Source organism: Pelophylax lessonae (genome assembly GCF_965119305.1).
Source record: "Pelophylax lessonae genome assembly, chromosome: 3".
NCBI lineage: Eukaryota > Metazoa > Chordata > Amphibia > Anura > Ranidae > Pelophylax > Pelophylax lessonae.
The window spans coordinates 490366932-490384047 of record NC_138770.1 but is presented as its reverse complement, the minus strand read 5'-3'; the positions used below and the strand labels follow the sequence as shown (position 1 = coordinate 490384047).

Sequence of the window (17116 nt, the reverse complement as noted above, 5' to 3'; positions counted from 1 at the left end):
ACAGCGGGCGGATCTCCAGACTCGATCCCCGACGATCGGGGCAGAGCAGCGGCAATCGCCGCTGCTCCTCCGCTGGCCCGACTCCCGCTGTGAATGAACACAGCGGGAGCGAGCCTCCGGCGGCGCGTGAGCGCCGCCCACAAGGGGCGGAGTCCAGCGACGTAGGTCTACGTCGCTGGACGGGATCGCGGCACTTTGCCGCAGTAGCCTCCATGTAAGCGGAGGTAAAGTGGTTAAAATACTTCAAATGGCAGCGATCTAACTGGACTGATTCTCTTTAGGCGATTTTGTAAAAAGTTGAGAAAGCAATGATGATATTTTATTTCTCTGATGTTAATATGAGTAACACAAACATTCACATTTCCATATTTGTATGCAATTCCAGTATGGAGCATTTATATACACTGCTATCTAACCCTAGGGAAGATGTGATCTTAAATGTGTGAAAGTAATCTGTAAAAAAAAATGCATAAAGCAATACATTTTTAAACTTTACATGTTTTTGTTGTAAATGTATTTTCGCCAAAGCATGCTTTATTCAGACTTTTTTGAGTGAGAAAAACAGGATTTTTGTCTTACCGTAAAATCCTTTTCTCTGATGTTCATTGACAGACACAGCTCAATATCTTCTTTGACTGGGGTTATGCTGCTCTCCATAGGAGTAGCACTAGGCGGAAAAACAACTTGACAGCGATTTTTCTCTGATGTTCACTGACGAACACAGCTTCAAGTCTTCAGACTATTGGGTATTATGCTGTCTCTCTTCAGGAGTAGGACTATGCAGAAACCTTTTTGGTTATACCCCTGGGGCAGTCCCAGAGGGTACACCATCACTTCCTGCTGTAGGACTCCAGTTTGTAACAAGCAGTTTCAAAAGAACATATAACTCAAACCCCAACAGAGGGGCGGGTGCTGTGTCCGTCAGTGAACATCAGAGAAAAGGATTTTACGGTAAGACAAAAATCCAGTTTTCTCTTTTGTTCACTGACGGACATAGCTTCAAGTCTTCAGACGATTGGGATGTCCCAAAGCAGTGTCAATATGAGGGATGGGAAAAAACACAGCAATACGTATAGTTCCCAAGGCTAAACATAGCCAACCACGTAAATTAGGAGCTCCACCAGGAACTGGAGCTCACCACCAGGAAAAAAAAAATACACCCTCAAGAGGCGGGAGCCTCTGCACTCGTAGCCTGCAAAACTTTGCAGCCAAAAGCAGCATCCAAATTGCAAGCACATCCACCTTACAGAACTTTGTGAATGTGTGTACAGACGACAACATAGCCGCCTTGCTCACCTGAACCACTGACACCTGATGACGAAAGGCCCAGGAGGCACTAAGCACCCTCGCAGAATGCGCCTTGACAGGGAAAAGATAAAAGGAAAACAGATGGGTAGGTGCCGCTAGATCAGTTGATGTCCCTTCCCCGACTAGTATGGAAAAAAGAAAAAGAAAAAGAAAATGTCCCTTGGGAATTTGAATGGACAAAACTGATAGTATGAGAAGTAGAAAAAATAGAATTTTTGAAAGAACTTAACGTAAAATTATTTTCTCCGAGTCCTCTGACAGTCGCCACCCGATGGTTATTAGCCTTCACTAATGGGTAATGGCGCCCTTTGCAGGAGCAAGGCTAGGCAGATAATTGATTATTAGGTTAATACAAAAAAGCTTTTATACCTCGGCACGCCACTAGGGGGCCATCCCTCAATCATTATCCTGAACCCAATCTGACTTTACCTCAGTTTGTAGCAAGCAGTACCGGAAGGCAACAACCCCCAGATCCAAAAACCAGAGGGGCGGGGGCGGCGACTGTCAGAGGACTCAGAGAAAATAATTTTACGGTAAGTTCTTACAAAAATTATATTTTCTCTTACGTCCTCTGACAGTCGCCGCCCGATGGTATTAGCCTTCACTAATTGGACGTCCCAAAGCAGTGCAGGTATGAGGGGTGGGAAAGCAACGCAACCAAATTAGAAGGTAACGCAAACAGCTGGGCCAGTAACAACCTAAGCCCACAGAAAAAAAACTGGAACAAAACCAGAAACCACAAAAAAAAACACCCCAAGAAGGGGGGACATTAAAAATAATGTCCCCTTAACCACTTTACGACTGCTCACAGTAATATTACTGCGGCAGAGTGGCTCGTTATCGTCTGACGACGTAGTACTACGTCGTCAGATACTCCCCCTTCTGGGCGGCGCTTGCGCGCCGCCGGAGGCTCGCTCCCGCTGTTTTCATTCACAGCGGGAGTCGGGCCAGGGGAGGAGCAGCGGCGATCGCCGCTGCTCTTACCCGATCGTCGGGGATCGAGTCTGGAGATCCGCCCGCTGTGTGTAAACACAGCGGGCGGATCTCCATAGTGAAAGGGAGTGACAGATCGGACTGTTCAGCATAGCTGGACATCCGATCTGTCCATGACTCACTCAGTCACCTCCCCCCCCCCCCACACGTCAGTAAGCACCAGGCATACATTAACCCCTCCCTCTCCAATAAAATTAACCCCTTCCCTGCCAGTGTCATTTTTACAGTAACAGTGCATATATATAGCACTGATTACTGCAGTAATGTCACTGGTACCCCCAAAAGTGTCAAAAATGTCAGTCAAGGGTCCGATCTGTCCGCCGCAATGTCGCAGTCCCGCAAAAAAAAAAAAAAATCGCAGATCGCCGCCATTACGCGTTAAAAAAAAAACACCAAAAATGACAGAAATCTTTCCCTTTGTTAGTAAACGCAATAACTTTTGCCGAGATCGCCGGTACCTGGTATAGAATCTCGGCCACTCCCTTGGCCGCCCGGCACTCCTCGTGCCCCCTTGGTGATCGATTTAAGCCACAGCCATGGCGTTGTCCTTCTGTACCCGGACCGGACACCCCTGAAACTGAGAGGACCACCAGAACAGACAAAGCTTGATGGCATGGAGCTCTAAGATGTTTATCGGCAGCGAAGTCTCCCCTGCCGACCACGTCCCCTGGGCACAAAGCGTGCCCAGAGCAACTCCCCAGCCCGACAGGCTGGCATCCGTGGTGCACCGGATGACTCAACGCTTTCCAAGGACTGAGGCGTCCCGGCACATCCGGCCAGAATCTCCGCTTGCAGAGTCCTGGTGTGAAATTGAGCAAACGGAACTGCTTCGAAGGCTGAGACCATCAGGCCCAGAACCTGCACGCAGGTCCGCAAAGATGAGAGATCGTTGAGCCCGAGAGCTCCGATCTCCTCCCGCAGTGTCCAGAGTTCGTCCTCCGGAAGGAAGACCAGAGTTTGAGCAGAGTCCAGGACCATCCCTAGGTACTGAAGACGCGTCGAGGGAGTCAGTGTTGACTCCTGAAAATTGATGGTTCACCCGAACTCCTGTAACGTCTGAACCGTCACGGTCAGAACGCTCGCCCAGGTCACACATGAGTTTGACCATACAAAAGGCCATCCAGGTAACTGAGGGCCGCAATGCCCCGTAAACGCAGTAAAACTAGAACCGGAACCCACACCTTGGTGAAAACCCTGGGAGCCAAAGCGAGACCGAAAGGCAACGCCACAAACTGGGAGTGCTCCCCAGCCATCGCGAAGCGGAGGTATCTCTGATGACCCTCGAAAATAGGGATGTGTAAATTCTGTACCCGCACAAAGCGGTTCAGAGACTTCAAATCCAGAATCGGACGTACCTTGCCCTTCTCCCTGGGCACCGTGAACAGGTCAGAGTAAAACCCGCAAAACCTTCCCCGTGAAGGAATGGGTACAATGACTCCTAGGGCAAGCATATCGTGCACTGCCCCCATTCGGGGGACAGCTGGAGATTAAACAGGAAGAACTTGTCTGCGGGGTGAGATCGAAACCCGATCTTGTACCCTGAACGAATCAGTTTGTGAACCCACCTGTCCTGAATGCTGGACAACCAGGGTTCCTGAAAGCAACGCAGACATCCCCCCACCCCGACAATGGGCGACGGCGTCCCTCCAGGAAGAGGTGGACTGGACCGCCGGGCCAGACTGACCGGCCTTTGGCTTACCCGACCACGGCTTCTTGTGGCCACAGGGAAGTCGGAAGGGTTTACCCTTCTCCTGCGTCCCAAAGGCAAAAGCACGAAAGCAATTATGTTGCGTCTCGAAAGGGGGCCCCTTCCGCGTGCGGGGGTACTTACCCTTGGTGACCTGGGGCAACAGAGAACTCTCACCTCCCGTAAGCCCCTTAATTAACTCATCTAGAGTTTCCCCAAAAAGACAACCCCCCTCATAGGGGACCTCAGACATTGTCTTTTTGGACGTGTGGCAGCTGACCAGCTCTTGAACCAGGTATCCTCACCGCCGACAACCGTCCAAGGACGCGTCGCACAGGAACATCACAGTGTGGATGAACTGATACCATGGCAAGGGCAGTCGGAGAGGCCGACTCCGCCACCAGAATGCTGCGAAGCCCCTTGTACCATGTCATAAGCGCCTGTGAGGCCATCACTGAGGCAAACACAGGTTTCAACAGGGAACCCGCCACCAGATAAATGTGGCGGGCAAGCGCTTCCACGCGCCTATCAGCCGGATCCCTGAATACCGGGGAATCCTCTACTGGCAGCAAGGTGGACGTATTCAGCCTGGACATCGCGTGATCCCCTTCTTGGTGACACCGTCCAACGTTTGTCCACCACCTCCAAAAAACGGATAGCGGATGGAAAAACGCTTAGGCACCACCAACATTTGCTAAATGCGCCGCCACTGGTCATTCACAATCTCGTGAAATTCCTCAGGGCAGGAAAAAACCTGACCAGACTTCTGGGGTCTGCGGACCCCGCAAACGGAACGCTTACTTGACTGAAATGGCTCATCGCCAAGATTGAGAGTTTCTTTTAGGAAGCCAATGAGAGCATCCATCGTAGCATGTTCCCTCGCTACCGAGGAGGAAGATTCCCCCTCCACCTGCCTCTCAGAAGCGGAGGACCGGGACCCCTCAGGGGGACCATTGTTCGTGGCAACCAATTTGGGCTCAGAGTCAGAGGACTGGGACGGCACAGGCCGTTTTTTGGAGCATGCCGACATCAGCAGATTCATCTGGGACGCCAAAGTTGCAAGAGCAGCAGATATGGAGGCCATGGAAGAGGATTTGGGTGTACCTGAAGCCCCCACCAGGTCTGCGGGGAATTATCCTGGGAGTCCATTTTTGGCTTAAAATGAAAAAGGGACGCTGGCCCTTTAAATCAGCGGTTCCGGCGGACAAACCCCCCCCCCCCGCAATCTGCACTAACAGAAAGAGCCCCCTGTGAAAACACACTAGCCACAAGTAAAAAACCCTTTGGTTGAAAAATGACAGAAGGATTAACAAGAACCCCCAGCCTGTCAGCACATTTTTACACAGGAGAAAGTGTGAAGGAGGAAGTGACCTCACATCGCTAGAGGCCCAGCCCTCGGGCCAAGACAAAAGGTGCCTATTTAAACTCAATGGAAAATGTCACAGGGAAAATGGCCGCTTGCCCTTACTAGGCATTAAGCCCACATCCAAGATGGCGCCCTATCGGGAGCATGTGCAGAATCCTAACATGGCTGCTGTCCTCACACAGAGCTTAGAATCTGCACACCATAAAACACGGCGGCCGCTCCAAACGGCGGCAAAAAAAGTGTACAAACACATTCTGGCTATCATCAGGGACCCCAGGGAGACTCCTACAGCACCCCATACAGCGCCCCCAGTGGGAGCAGGGAGGGTGGGAGAACCAACAACCCGGCCAGAAGGGGGATCCTACAGAGACCACCAGCCCTGCTATCCCCCAAGTGTGGGACCACAACCCCCCAAACATTCCCAGGGACAAGAGGGTATCTGTACTCACCAGTCCAGGAATACGGGAGACCTCCCACCCTCAGTGGGGATGCCGTCAGCCAAGGAGGGATGCTGGCAACACGCGGGCGATCCGGGTTGAGACACCCTCAGCGAAAGGCGCAGCTCCACAGGCTCGTCCCCTATCGGAGGGGCACTGTCGTTGCGAGGCCTGGGCGTACCAGTAACCTGCGACGCTCGTTGGCTGGCTGGGACTCCATAAGGATCTATAATAACCAGTCCGAGGCCCAGCTCTGCAGTCACTTGTAGTCCTCCAGGAAAGGAATCCCTGACTAACTAATGATAGTGAGAGAAATAAAAATCTATTGTGTAAAGAAAAACACATGAATTCAGAAAAAAAACAAAGAAAGCTGAGACACACGGTCCCAGCAGAAAGACTTAACCGGGTCCTTAGCTAGGCAGCTTAAAACTGAGGTAATGTCAGATTGGGTTCAGGATAATGGCTGAGGGATGGCCCCCTAGTGGCGTGCCGAGGTATAAAAAATGGATTTTTGTAAAATCTTACCGTAAAATCCTTTTCTCTTAGCTCATTGACAGACATAGTCCTCGGTGATACAGCACCTTCGGGTTATGTTGCCTCCACAGGAGCAGGACTAGACAGGAAATTAAAATGCTCTGGCCACACCCTAGGGGCAGTCCCAGAGGGTATATCCTCTCTCTCTCTGCCTCAGCAAATCAGTTATGTCAAAAAGCAGTCTTTAGAGATTTTAACCCAACCCAACTCCAAAACAGAGGGGCGGGGACTACGTCTGTCAATGAGCTAAGAGAAAAGGATTTTACGGTAAGATTTTACAAAAATCCATTTTTCTCTATCGCTCATTGACAGACGTAGTCCTCGGTGATACAGCACCTTCGGGACGTCCCAGAGCAGTATCACAAATGAGGGGTGGGAAAATGGAAATCAAATCCCAATCTAGAAGGCCCAACCGGTGCCAACTAGAAGTTTACAATGCTCATCCTTAATGATGAGACTCAACAAAAAAGAAATTTTTCAAACAGAAAAAAACTCTCGAGGTAGACCACCGGTCTCCTCAAAACCTTGCGGCCAAATGAGGCATCCGCCGATGCCGTCACATCAATTTTATAGAATTTTGTAAAGGTATGTACCGACGACCAGGTGGCCGCCTTACATACCTGGACCACTGACGCCTGATGGCGAAAGGCCCAGGAAGTACTGAGCGCTCGAGTGGAGTGCGCCCTAACAGGGAACGGAGGACTCTGACCCTTAATAGAATAAGCCTGTACCACCGTCTGTCTAATCCATTTGGCAATGGTCGCGGCAGATGCAGGCAAACCCTTTCTGGGGCCATCCGTGATCACAAAAAGTGAATCCGTTTTACGGAATGATTCCGTAGCTTTCAGGTATACTCCGATTGCCCGAACCACATCCAAGGAATGCAACGCATGTTCCCGATGATGCTTGGGCTGAGGACACAAGGAAGGTAGTACAATATCTTCATTCAGATGAAAATCTGAAACCACCTTAGGAAGAAAGGATGGCTTAGGATGAAGTACTACCTTATCCCTATGAATCACTAGGTATGGGGACTGGCATGATAATGCAGCCAGTTCTGACACCCTGCGAGCAGAAGTGATAGCCACCAAGAAGGCCACCTTCTGGGATAAAGTAAACAAGGGAATCTCCCTGATGTTTTCAAAGGGAGGTTTCTGTAGAACCGACAAAACTAAATTAAGATCCCAGGGCGGTAAGGGCGCGCGGACTGGTGGAGCCAGGTGCCGCACCCCCTGGATGAAATTCCGCACCAAGGACTTGGTAGCTAAAGGTTTCTGAAAGAAGTTTGCTAATGCTGAAACTTGACCCTTGATGGTGCTCAAGGCTAGCTTCTGCTCAACCCCTTGTTGCAAAAAAGCCAATATTCGAGTCACCGAATAGGTACGTGGAGGAAATCCTAAAGATTCGCACCACGCAATATAAGTCTTCCATGTGTGATAATAGACCTTGCTGGAAGTCGCTTTCCTTGCTTTAATAAGGGTAGGAATGACTGAAGCTGACAAACCTCTGTCCTTAAGTACTTGGGTCTCAATAGCCAGGCCATTAAAACCAGCGACTGTAAAGCACGATGGTAAATTGGTCCTTGAGACCACAGACACTCCCTGAGACGAAGTTCCCACGGAACGTCTGCGACTAGCCTGTCCAAGTCGGCCAGGCCGGCTTGACGAGGCCAGCCTAGAATTTCTAGGACCACTGGTGCTGACTGGATCTGAACCAGGCGTCCCTAGAGCTATCTGGCCCCGACCATCCGAGAAAGTCTGGTCGTTTTCTGTTCCCACACATTTATCAGATACCTGATTGCTATCAGGAAGGGTGATCTTTTCTGGTTGAACCTCAGGGACCGAAGTCACCCGGCTAGAGGCTTCTTGGCCTGTCTGGTCAACCAGATCCGATTCCTGTGGGGAATTGAGACTAATCTTAGGAAAAGGTAAAGGAAAAGATCTATTCAGGGAACGGTGACTACCGCTCCCTGTAGTACTTAAATGTTGGAAGGGAAGAATCGCACCGGTAGTAGTGGTTGATGCTTGATCTAATGTCCTGAATACCGGTGAAAACGTCCCCCCACCCTCAAACCGGGTGGGGGCGCACCTTCAGGCTGTGTACTCCTTTGCTTCGGGTTTGGCTGAGTTGGTCCTCTGTTTGTCCGACCAGCCTTTCTTGAACCCTCCTGGAGGAGTCTTGCCTTTCCCGCTAGTTCCAGCCGGGCGTGCGAACCCTTTATGGGCGGTAAAGAAAGGTCCTCGCTTGTTGCGAGGTCCCTTAGCTTTAGCAGCCTGTGGCAAAAAAGTGCTCTTGCCCCCAGTGGCATCCTTAATGATTTCATCTAGGGTGGCCCCAAATAGACGATTCCCCTGAAAGGGGAGATTCGTCAAGGTCTTTTTGGAACCTAGGTCAGCTGACCAGCATTTTAACCACAGCACACGTCTGAGGATTACCGCTGACATAGATGCATGCCCTAATAGGGGAGTAGTGTCCAAGGCTGCGTCACAGATAAACTGTAGCCCTTGTATAATCTGTTCCATCAAATCAGATGTTTCCTGGGGAATATCTTTTCCCCTAAGGTCTTGGCGTACCAATCTCGCCCATTCCGTAAGTGTCTGGGAAACTAGACCAATAAATTACTGGTCTAAATGCTGACCCTATCAGAGAGAAGATGGTGTGGGACTCTGCTTCCATCTTTCGATCCACCGGATCCTTAAAGGACGAAGTGTCCTCCACTGGGATAACCGTGGCTTTATTCAGCCTGGAAATAGGTGGATCCACCACTGGTGGTACCGTCCATTTCTTAATGATGGATTCCTCAAACGGATAGCGTCTAGCAATACGCTTGGAAATAGTAAAGGTACGTTTAGAATGCTCCCATTCTCCTTTAATCTTATTACCAAAACACTTGGGTACAGGAAAAACCTTCACCGTTTTGATGGGCTTGTTAGTACCAAAAGGAATCTCTGTATCAGTTGCTTTGCCGGTAAAACCTCAAGTTTTAAGGTTTCCTGCACTGCCACAACTAGTGCGTCCACCAATGCTTCTTCCTGAATTATAGCGGGAGAAGAAACGTCCTCCTCACTGTCTGAGGGAGCTTTACCTGAGGTAATAGCCCTTGCAGAGGGACCTGCAACTGCAGTGACCATCTCTGAATCTGAGTCAGAGGTGTCAGATAATATAGGGGTAGGCGGGGGTCGCTTCCTTGACCCTCGTCCCTGACAGGCCGCCTCCACCCGAGCCACCATAGACTCCAAAATTGCTGTAAATGCCTCTACACTCTGTGCACCGGCGGGTCCCGTGGCCCCCTCGAGGGAAACAGGTGGGGGAATTTGTGTGGCAGGGTCCATGATTATTCCAGTAACTTCCCGGATAATATAATTCAAAAATAAAAAACTTTTTTTTTTTTTTTTTTCACAGACCCCCAGCGCCACAAAAGCCCCTTAGTGTTAGCTGCTAGGGATCCCTATCGATCGAGAGAGAGAGAGAGAGAGAGATAGACCCCCAGGCTCACCACTTGATGCTCAGAGTTTAACTGCAACAGGTTACAGCGCTGTCTTGACAAACAGGAAGTCTTTTGGCTGTCTGCCCAGGAAGAAAGGAGGCGGCTCCGCCCCTCTGCACGCCTTCCGGCGCCTCCCCTAGCTCCACGAGGTGTTTGGATCACCTCAAACATGGCCGCCCCCATGCTGGAGACACGAGGCTACGCCAAAATGGCGGCTCGTGCAATCCAGCAAAAAAAATGGCGGCGGCCTGTACCGAATAGCGGTGTACTGCAGGGCACACAACACTCTGCATGGGGATTTTTGGCGTGGTTGGCGGTACCGGCCCTGGCGGACCTCATGGCCGTTCGGAAGGCCTGCTATAGCTGGAGATTTGACTAGGAAGGCAGTCTACATGTCCGTGGCTTCTGACTGGTAGGTACCTTATTCTTATCACAGTAAGATTCCCAGACTGCCACTGATTACAATCTTTTAAACATGTATACAATTAGATTGTTAGCTCCCAAACCAAGCCTCCTGGCTTTTTGCACATAAAATCACACTCAAAGTAGGGGGATCTGTGCCATGTTATAGGATAGAGGGGGACTCTATCTTACCATACAGAGAGGGGCCCGCGTTCACCACAAGACCCGTCAGGGGGAAAAGGGGGAACATACTACTCACCATACCGGAACCAGGCGGGCACCAACTCCTGACAGTACCCCTCTCCACCGGGGCGGGAGGGCTGTCGACCAATACGGACGCCGTGACTCATGGTCTTTGGCGTTTCAGCGAGACGTTTAACTCGCGGGGTCAGTCCCTTAATGGGACTTTGTCGCGGCCGACCCAGCGCGGAGCTATGGCCTGCACGCGCTCGTAGGCTGAACTGGGGTGACCACCGGATCTCAACATCCAGCCCGTCGCCCAGTTCAGCTTTCTTGCTTGAAGATCTCACAGGAACACTGGAGAAAAAAGCTGTCTAAAAAATCTTTTTAAGAAAAAAATCTTGCCAGGACCGAAGATCCCAGCAAGGTATCTAGGTCCTTACTCCTAACTAGACAGAAAATAACTGATTTGCTGAGGCAGAGAGAGAGAGGATATACCCTCTGGGACTGCCCCTAGGGTGTGGCCAGAGCATTTTAATTTCCTGTCTAGTCCTGCTCCTGTGGAGGCAACATAACCCGAAGGTGCTGTATCACCGAGGACTACGTCTGTCAATGAGCGATAGAGAAAGTTTTTTTGCATTAACCTAATAATCAATTATCTGCCTAGCCTTGCTCCTGCAAAGGGCGCCATTACCCATTAGTGAAGGCTAATACCATTGAGCGGTGACTGTCAGAGGACATACATAGTTACATAGTAGGTGAGGTTGAATAAAGACAATAGTCCATCCAGTTCAACCTGTGTAGGTGTGTGTGGCTGTAATCATCTCACATACCCCTGAATGTTCTGATCCTTGAGATGTAAGTCTAAGAGTCTTTTGAAAGCCACCATACTACCCGCAGAAACCACCTCTTGTGGTAGAGAATTCCACAATCTTGTTGCCCTAACAGTAAAGAACCCTCCTCGTTGCCTGAGGTTAAAACGCTTCTCCTCTAATCGCATTGTAAGAGAAAAGCAGTATAAAACAGTATAATTTATAAACCGTAACCAAAATGTACAAATATATATCATAACAACAACACACATGTATAAAACTATGAGACAATATGGCACAATGTAGGTGGTTGCGCTCAAGCCCGTTGTATGTATGCCAGTACACTGAACCCATTGTACCCACTGGTTAACAATGCGGTATAGGACATCCCATCATGTTTCAGAATCTGGAAACGATTCTTTCTTCACAGGGAGTTTTACTTGAGCATGCACCAGCCACAGTTACATGGCAATGCGATTATGTCCGAAAGAGATTGCACCCAAATGATTAGATATCCATTGAGCTTTTGCAGTATTTTATTTTATGTCAGTCTAGATGATATTACATAATGACTAAAGAGACTTAGGACAGTAGAAGCACTGTAAAAGGCTCTCTAATATCGCATACCCAAGGCCACTGGGGATTAGCATGCATCTCCACCCATAGGCACCCGAGGGCGGTCACAAGGATCATAAAACATACGGGGAGACCATCTGACCGAGGTTTTAGTCTGTGCTTCAACAATAGTGCAAGGTGTGTGCTCGTAACTGTAACCCTTGGACCAACTGATCCGCCAGCTCAGGAGGATGTTGATTTTCCTGAGAGAGACACTTACTCCGGTAAGAGATACCCAGTCATGGGATTCACTTTTAGTCTGTTATTATTTATTTTTTATTTTTACATTCTCAATGTAATGCAAAATCTTAGCCCATTCTGTTAAGGTCTGGGATACCAAGGTGATAGCAAACAGCGGTCTCAAAATTGAACCAGCCACAGTGAAGAGGTAGCAGACCAGAGCCTCGGCTCTTTTGTCCACAGGATCCTTTAAGGATGGAGAATCCTCCACTGGCAAAAGTGTGGTCTTATTTAGCATGGACACCTGATAGTCCACTGACGGAGGAACAATTCGTTTTTTCAGAAGAGACTCCTCAAAGGGATATCTCCTAGCAAAAGGCTTAGGTATTCCAACCATGCATTTCGGGGGAACCCCACTGACTAGTGACAATCTCATCAAAATAGGCAGGAAAGGGAAACACCTTAGACAACTTGGAAGATTTGCAGGTGCTAAACTGCGCAGGCGTCGCCGACTCAGCTGCAGCTGAGTTCTCCAACTTTAAAGTTTCCCGCACTGACACAATCAGGGCCTCCACCAGCGCTTTTTCATGTGCAGATGCAGAGGATGACGAATCATCCTATTAAAGCACTCAGCGTGCGTGGACGCAGACCCAATGGGCTGACTCTCGTCCGCGGCAGCCAAATCTACTTCAGATTCTGAGAAAACAGAGGGTACAGGTGAAGGCGGGGGGTGCTTCTTGTCAGGCCTCCTTTGCAGGGCCATATCTACTTTGACTACTAGCAACTGCAGGGCTGCCATCATGGCAGACTGAGACCCAGAGGGTCCTGCAGCTTCCAGGAGTGGATCGGGTGGTGAAACGCGCTCCAGTGGCACCATGATCACAAAGAGTTAATTGGAACCGCGCCGCTCAGAAAAAATGTTTTGTTTTTTTTTAGAAAAAAACGGGAGACCCCTCTTCCCCGTGTACCGCTGGGGCACCACAAGAATCAGCGCACCCGCGGCGCTGTATACAGCAGGAGAAGGATAGTGTATACCCAGAGACTGACCACTCGAGCTGGAGAGTGCCAAAATGATCTGCCACACTGCTAGAAAGAGGAAGAGGACATGTTGACCTGACACTACAGGCCCCCACAGCCCAGCACTGCATCAGACTACAAGAAAATAGTCGCCGTTAAACTCACTGGGGAAACAAAAATCATGGTCACTGGACTACACAAACATAGCAGGGAAACAAGGGAAGACAGAATGCATGGCAAAATGGCGGTTCCAGGTAGAGCTGCATGGGACCCTTGACCCCACTGGACCCAAGGGATGCACACAGACCCCAGGAAAGGACCCCCCCCGCAGCAACTAGGTATGGACATCCCCACCCAGGGGCCTGCAGCGGCATACCCACTACTTCTCCAGCCCAGCACCTTATGAGCTCTCCCACCCACAGGCACCCAGGCCCCGAAATGAGGGAACCCACACAGGGGAACCCCGCTAAGGAGAAGGGGGGAAAAGTATGAGGGAGAGGAAGGACACAGATCCCCAGGGAGGGCCCGCAACCACCCCAGCAATTCTGTAGGAAAGGAGGGGGTACACTACTCACAATACCATGGTCACCAGGTGCTACTCCCAGCAGTCCACCGCCCCATCTTGGAATGGGGGTGCTGCGGCCTGAGGTACGCTGTGACTCTGATCATGACGGATGTTGTGACCAGCGCTATGCGACCTCGCGAGGTGTTTCACTCGCCGGCCAGCCCCCGTCCAGTGGGGCTATGTTGCGGCTCCCTAGGGCAGAGCTAATAGTTGGGTCTCGCTCGCAGGCCAGACTGGGAGGACACAAGAACAAAAATAATGAAGAAAAAGTAAAAAATTCCATTTAAAAAGGAAAGGAAAAAATGCCAGGACTGCAGATCCCAGCAAGGAGCCAGGTCCTTACTCCTGACTAGGCAGAAAAAACTGGAGCCCTACGGCAGGAAGTGATGGTGTACCCTCTGGGGACTGCCCAAGGGGTGTAACCAAAAAAGGTTTCCACCTAGTCCTAGTCCTGTAGAGACACAGCATAATACCCAATGATCTGAAGACTTGAAGGTGTGTCCTTCAGTGAACGAAAGAGAAAATTCTATTTAAAAAAGGGAAAAAATGCCAGGACCACAGATCCCAGCAGAGAACCAGGTCCTTACTCCTGACTAGGCAGAAAAAACTGAAGTCCTATAGCAGGAAGTGGAAAGTATATTCCCTAGGATGGCCCTAGGGGCATAGTCAATTTTTTTTCCACCTACTCCATTGAGAGCAGCATAACCCCAGAGTCAAAGAAGATATGAAGCTGTGTCCGTCAATGAACGAAAGAGAAAATAGAACTGTTTAAGATGAATTCCAAGTATAGACACCACTACTCCAGTGATCTCCACCTGTTTCCAAGTCCTGGGTTGTGCGGCTTCCTTAACAAAGCAGGTCAGCCACTAGGCACAGACATCATCCAGAAGATGCTTTGCACTGGACGAGGTGGAGAGGCTGGGCAGTCCAATCAGAGAACGCTTTGCATTCATTCGTAAAATAGGAAGCTATGAATGGCAAACATACCGAGCGAATAAACTCCTGCATTTAGAGCGCAGAAGGGCAGCTGCTCAGCACGTCTAAGCAGGACCAATGTGACTATGTATAAAATACCTATACCTGAAATAATCTTTGGAGCATAGCTAAACCCAAAAACAAATTGCATAATTTTTTTAGGCTTTTTTTTCCCCTTTATTTTCACATGGTAATCCTGTGAACAATTCACATCCTGTCCCTATCACCACTGTATCTATGAAGGGAACCATATTTGTCACCCAGGTTATACTACAAACGTGTCTGCTTTTAATAAGCTCTATTACAGGGAATGAGGAGGTTAGCGGTTGTTAGCTCACTAGAAATGACAAGCATCAACAGATATTTTTTCAAGATCAACAGATATTTTCTGTACTTACTGAAAATGTTCTTAGCCTAACATGACATTACACTGAGACGTGCATCTCAATACTATTCCTAGTTCTATTTCAAGGACTCCTGATTAAGGCAAAACTGTGCATACAATAATTTGTTGAGTTATTATTTTGTTAATTTACTTTAATCTCTTCACTTTTCATTCTGTTTGCTCTTTACTTAAAAAGAGTTGGTTTAACTTTGCTAAAAAAAACTGTTTATGCAGATAAGGTGCGCCTACAGATGAAAAACTTTGCAGACTTGATTCAAGTTGAATACTGCCCCTGTTGTAGGTGTAGGCCACTTGCATACTTCCATGAGCATTGACATAAAACTCTCCTACATGCTCGCTCTGATTCAAATCCCAGCGCGCTTCCTCTTCCCTGTCTCAGTAGCTTTAAGTTCAGCTCTGCTGCGACAGAGGAGACATCAAACCTTGCTTGAACAGAGATGTGAATTGGAGAGAGAGCTTTTTCCTGCAACAGTAGAGGCAAGCAGTAACAGCAGGGAACATTTTAGCAACAAGGCAGGATACGAGTTGTGTCATCTGTCAAGAGTTTTTTGGCCAGGTTTTTGGAGGTATGTAAATGGTTCACAGCAGGGGCAGTATTCAACTTTAACCAAAGCTGTAAAGTTGGTTTTCATCTACATTGTCCAGCTTCAGATTTTATCAAGGTCTAAACGCAAAAATGATAAACAAGACATTACTTACTTACCTAGCTTTACATGTCCATTATCAGTCAGAAGAATATTTGCTCCCTAAAAGTAAAAAAAAAATTACAAAATATTAATTTAAAACTGGATCCATATTTGTTTTACCTAAATGGTATATTGATAGATACCCAACTATTATCAGGATAGGTTAAAGCGGAGTTCCACCCAAAAGGGGAGGTTCCACTTATCTGCCTCCTTTCCCCTCTGATGTCACATTTGGCACCTTTAAGGGGGAGCGGGTACCTGTTACATGGCAAAATCACCCGGAAGTTCGCCCCCCCTCCTCCTTCCCCCACCATCAGGTTATTCTGTGTAAACATGCCCAAAACACCTTGAGACATGGGAAGATTATAACCAACTCCAATATCTGTGTTTGGTTCTTTAACAAAGATATATGAGGGCCATGGTCGCTGCGTATACCTCTGCAGCTGAGTGAATTTAAAACCTGTTAAATCTAAACACATTATTTGAAGTTTGCTTTGACTGGAAACAGAAGGGGCCAGCTAGTTTGGTAAAACCAGTACATAACAAGAAATTCTTATATTTTTGTTTTGTTCAATTGTAGAATGGGGGTATACCCTAATGATTACTGCTACGACCATGGATCAGTAGTTTGGTAATAATCCTTTTAGTTTAACAAATGCTTTGCTTACATACATGTCTGGATACCTTATTATTAAAGCATTACTGGGAAATATGTACTGATTTTCTTTGTAATTAATCAATTCATTTTTCTTTGTAAGTAATTAATTAATTTGTAACATCTTTGTAATTAATGCACATTTCTTAAGAAACAATGTTGTCAACCTTGGTTCTGCTACACTGAACTACAGCATCCCACCTTCATAACAGGTGTTCTGTAGTTTGACAGTGAGAAACTCAGACAGAGCTGACAATACTGCTTGGGATTTCAGTGCAGCAGAGCCAGTGTCGACAGTTCATGACAAGAAGATAGGAGATCATGGGATTTCTGAATGGATCAACAGGTATTCTTTAGTACTTTCAGCACTCCTAAAAAGATAAAACATTGGGAATGTGCATTAATTGCAAAGATGTACCGAATATTCTTTTATATATATTTTGCCCTGACATGGACTACAAGAATATAAGAATTAATGTTTTAGGTTTTTTTTGTTATTAAGTACAATTATATTTCTAGATAGAGTCAATTTGCAATAACCATGTTGATGACCTGACTAGTTTAGAGAAATGTTACTGCTAGAGAAAGCTGCACGTGTGAACAATGTACCAACCTTTTATTTGCTAGAAAGTAGCATTTTCTAGCTAAAACCAGGGCTTTTTTTTTTTTCTGCCGGAATGGTGTTCCGGAACCTTTGGCAACCCTGTCCTCTCCCTACTTGTCACATAACACTGAAGCTGGCAGAGGACTCCCTTCCTACAGCAGCTTCTGTGTGGTAGTGTCGGCGCTGCACCCAGGGCACACGATGCTG

The 17116-nt window shown here is 48.2% G+C and overlaps 1 protein-coding gene across 6 annotated transcripts in view; it reads right to left on the bottom strand.

Moving 5' to 3' along the window:
• The window catches only part of MAP4K3 (mitogen-activated protein kinase kinase kinase kinase 3), an 883599-nt gene that overhangs the window by 546068 nt on the left and 320415 nt on the right, over nucleotides 1-17116 (bottom strand). For all 6 annotated transcript variants that reach the window (XM_082251934.1, XM_082251933.1, XM_082251935.1 and 3 more), the window contains exon 7: nucleotides 15668-15710. In XM_082251934.1, coding sequence (XP_082108060.1) covers nucleotides 15668-15710 — 43 coding nt within the window. The remainder of the gene's footprint in view (nucleotides 1-15667; nucleotides 15711-17116) is intronic.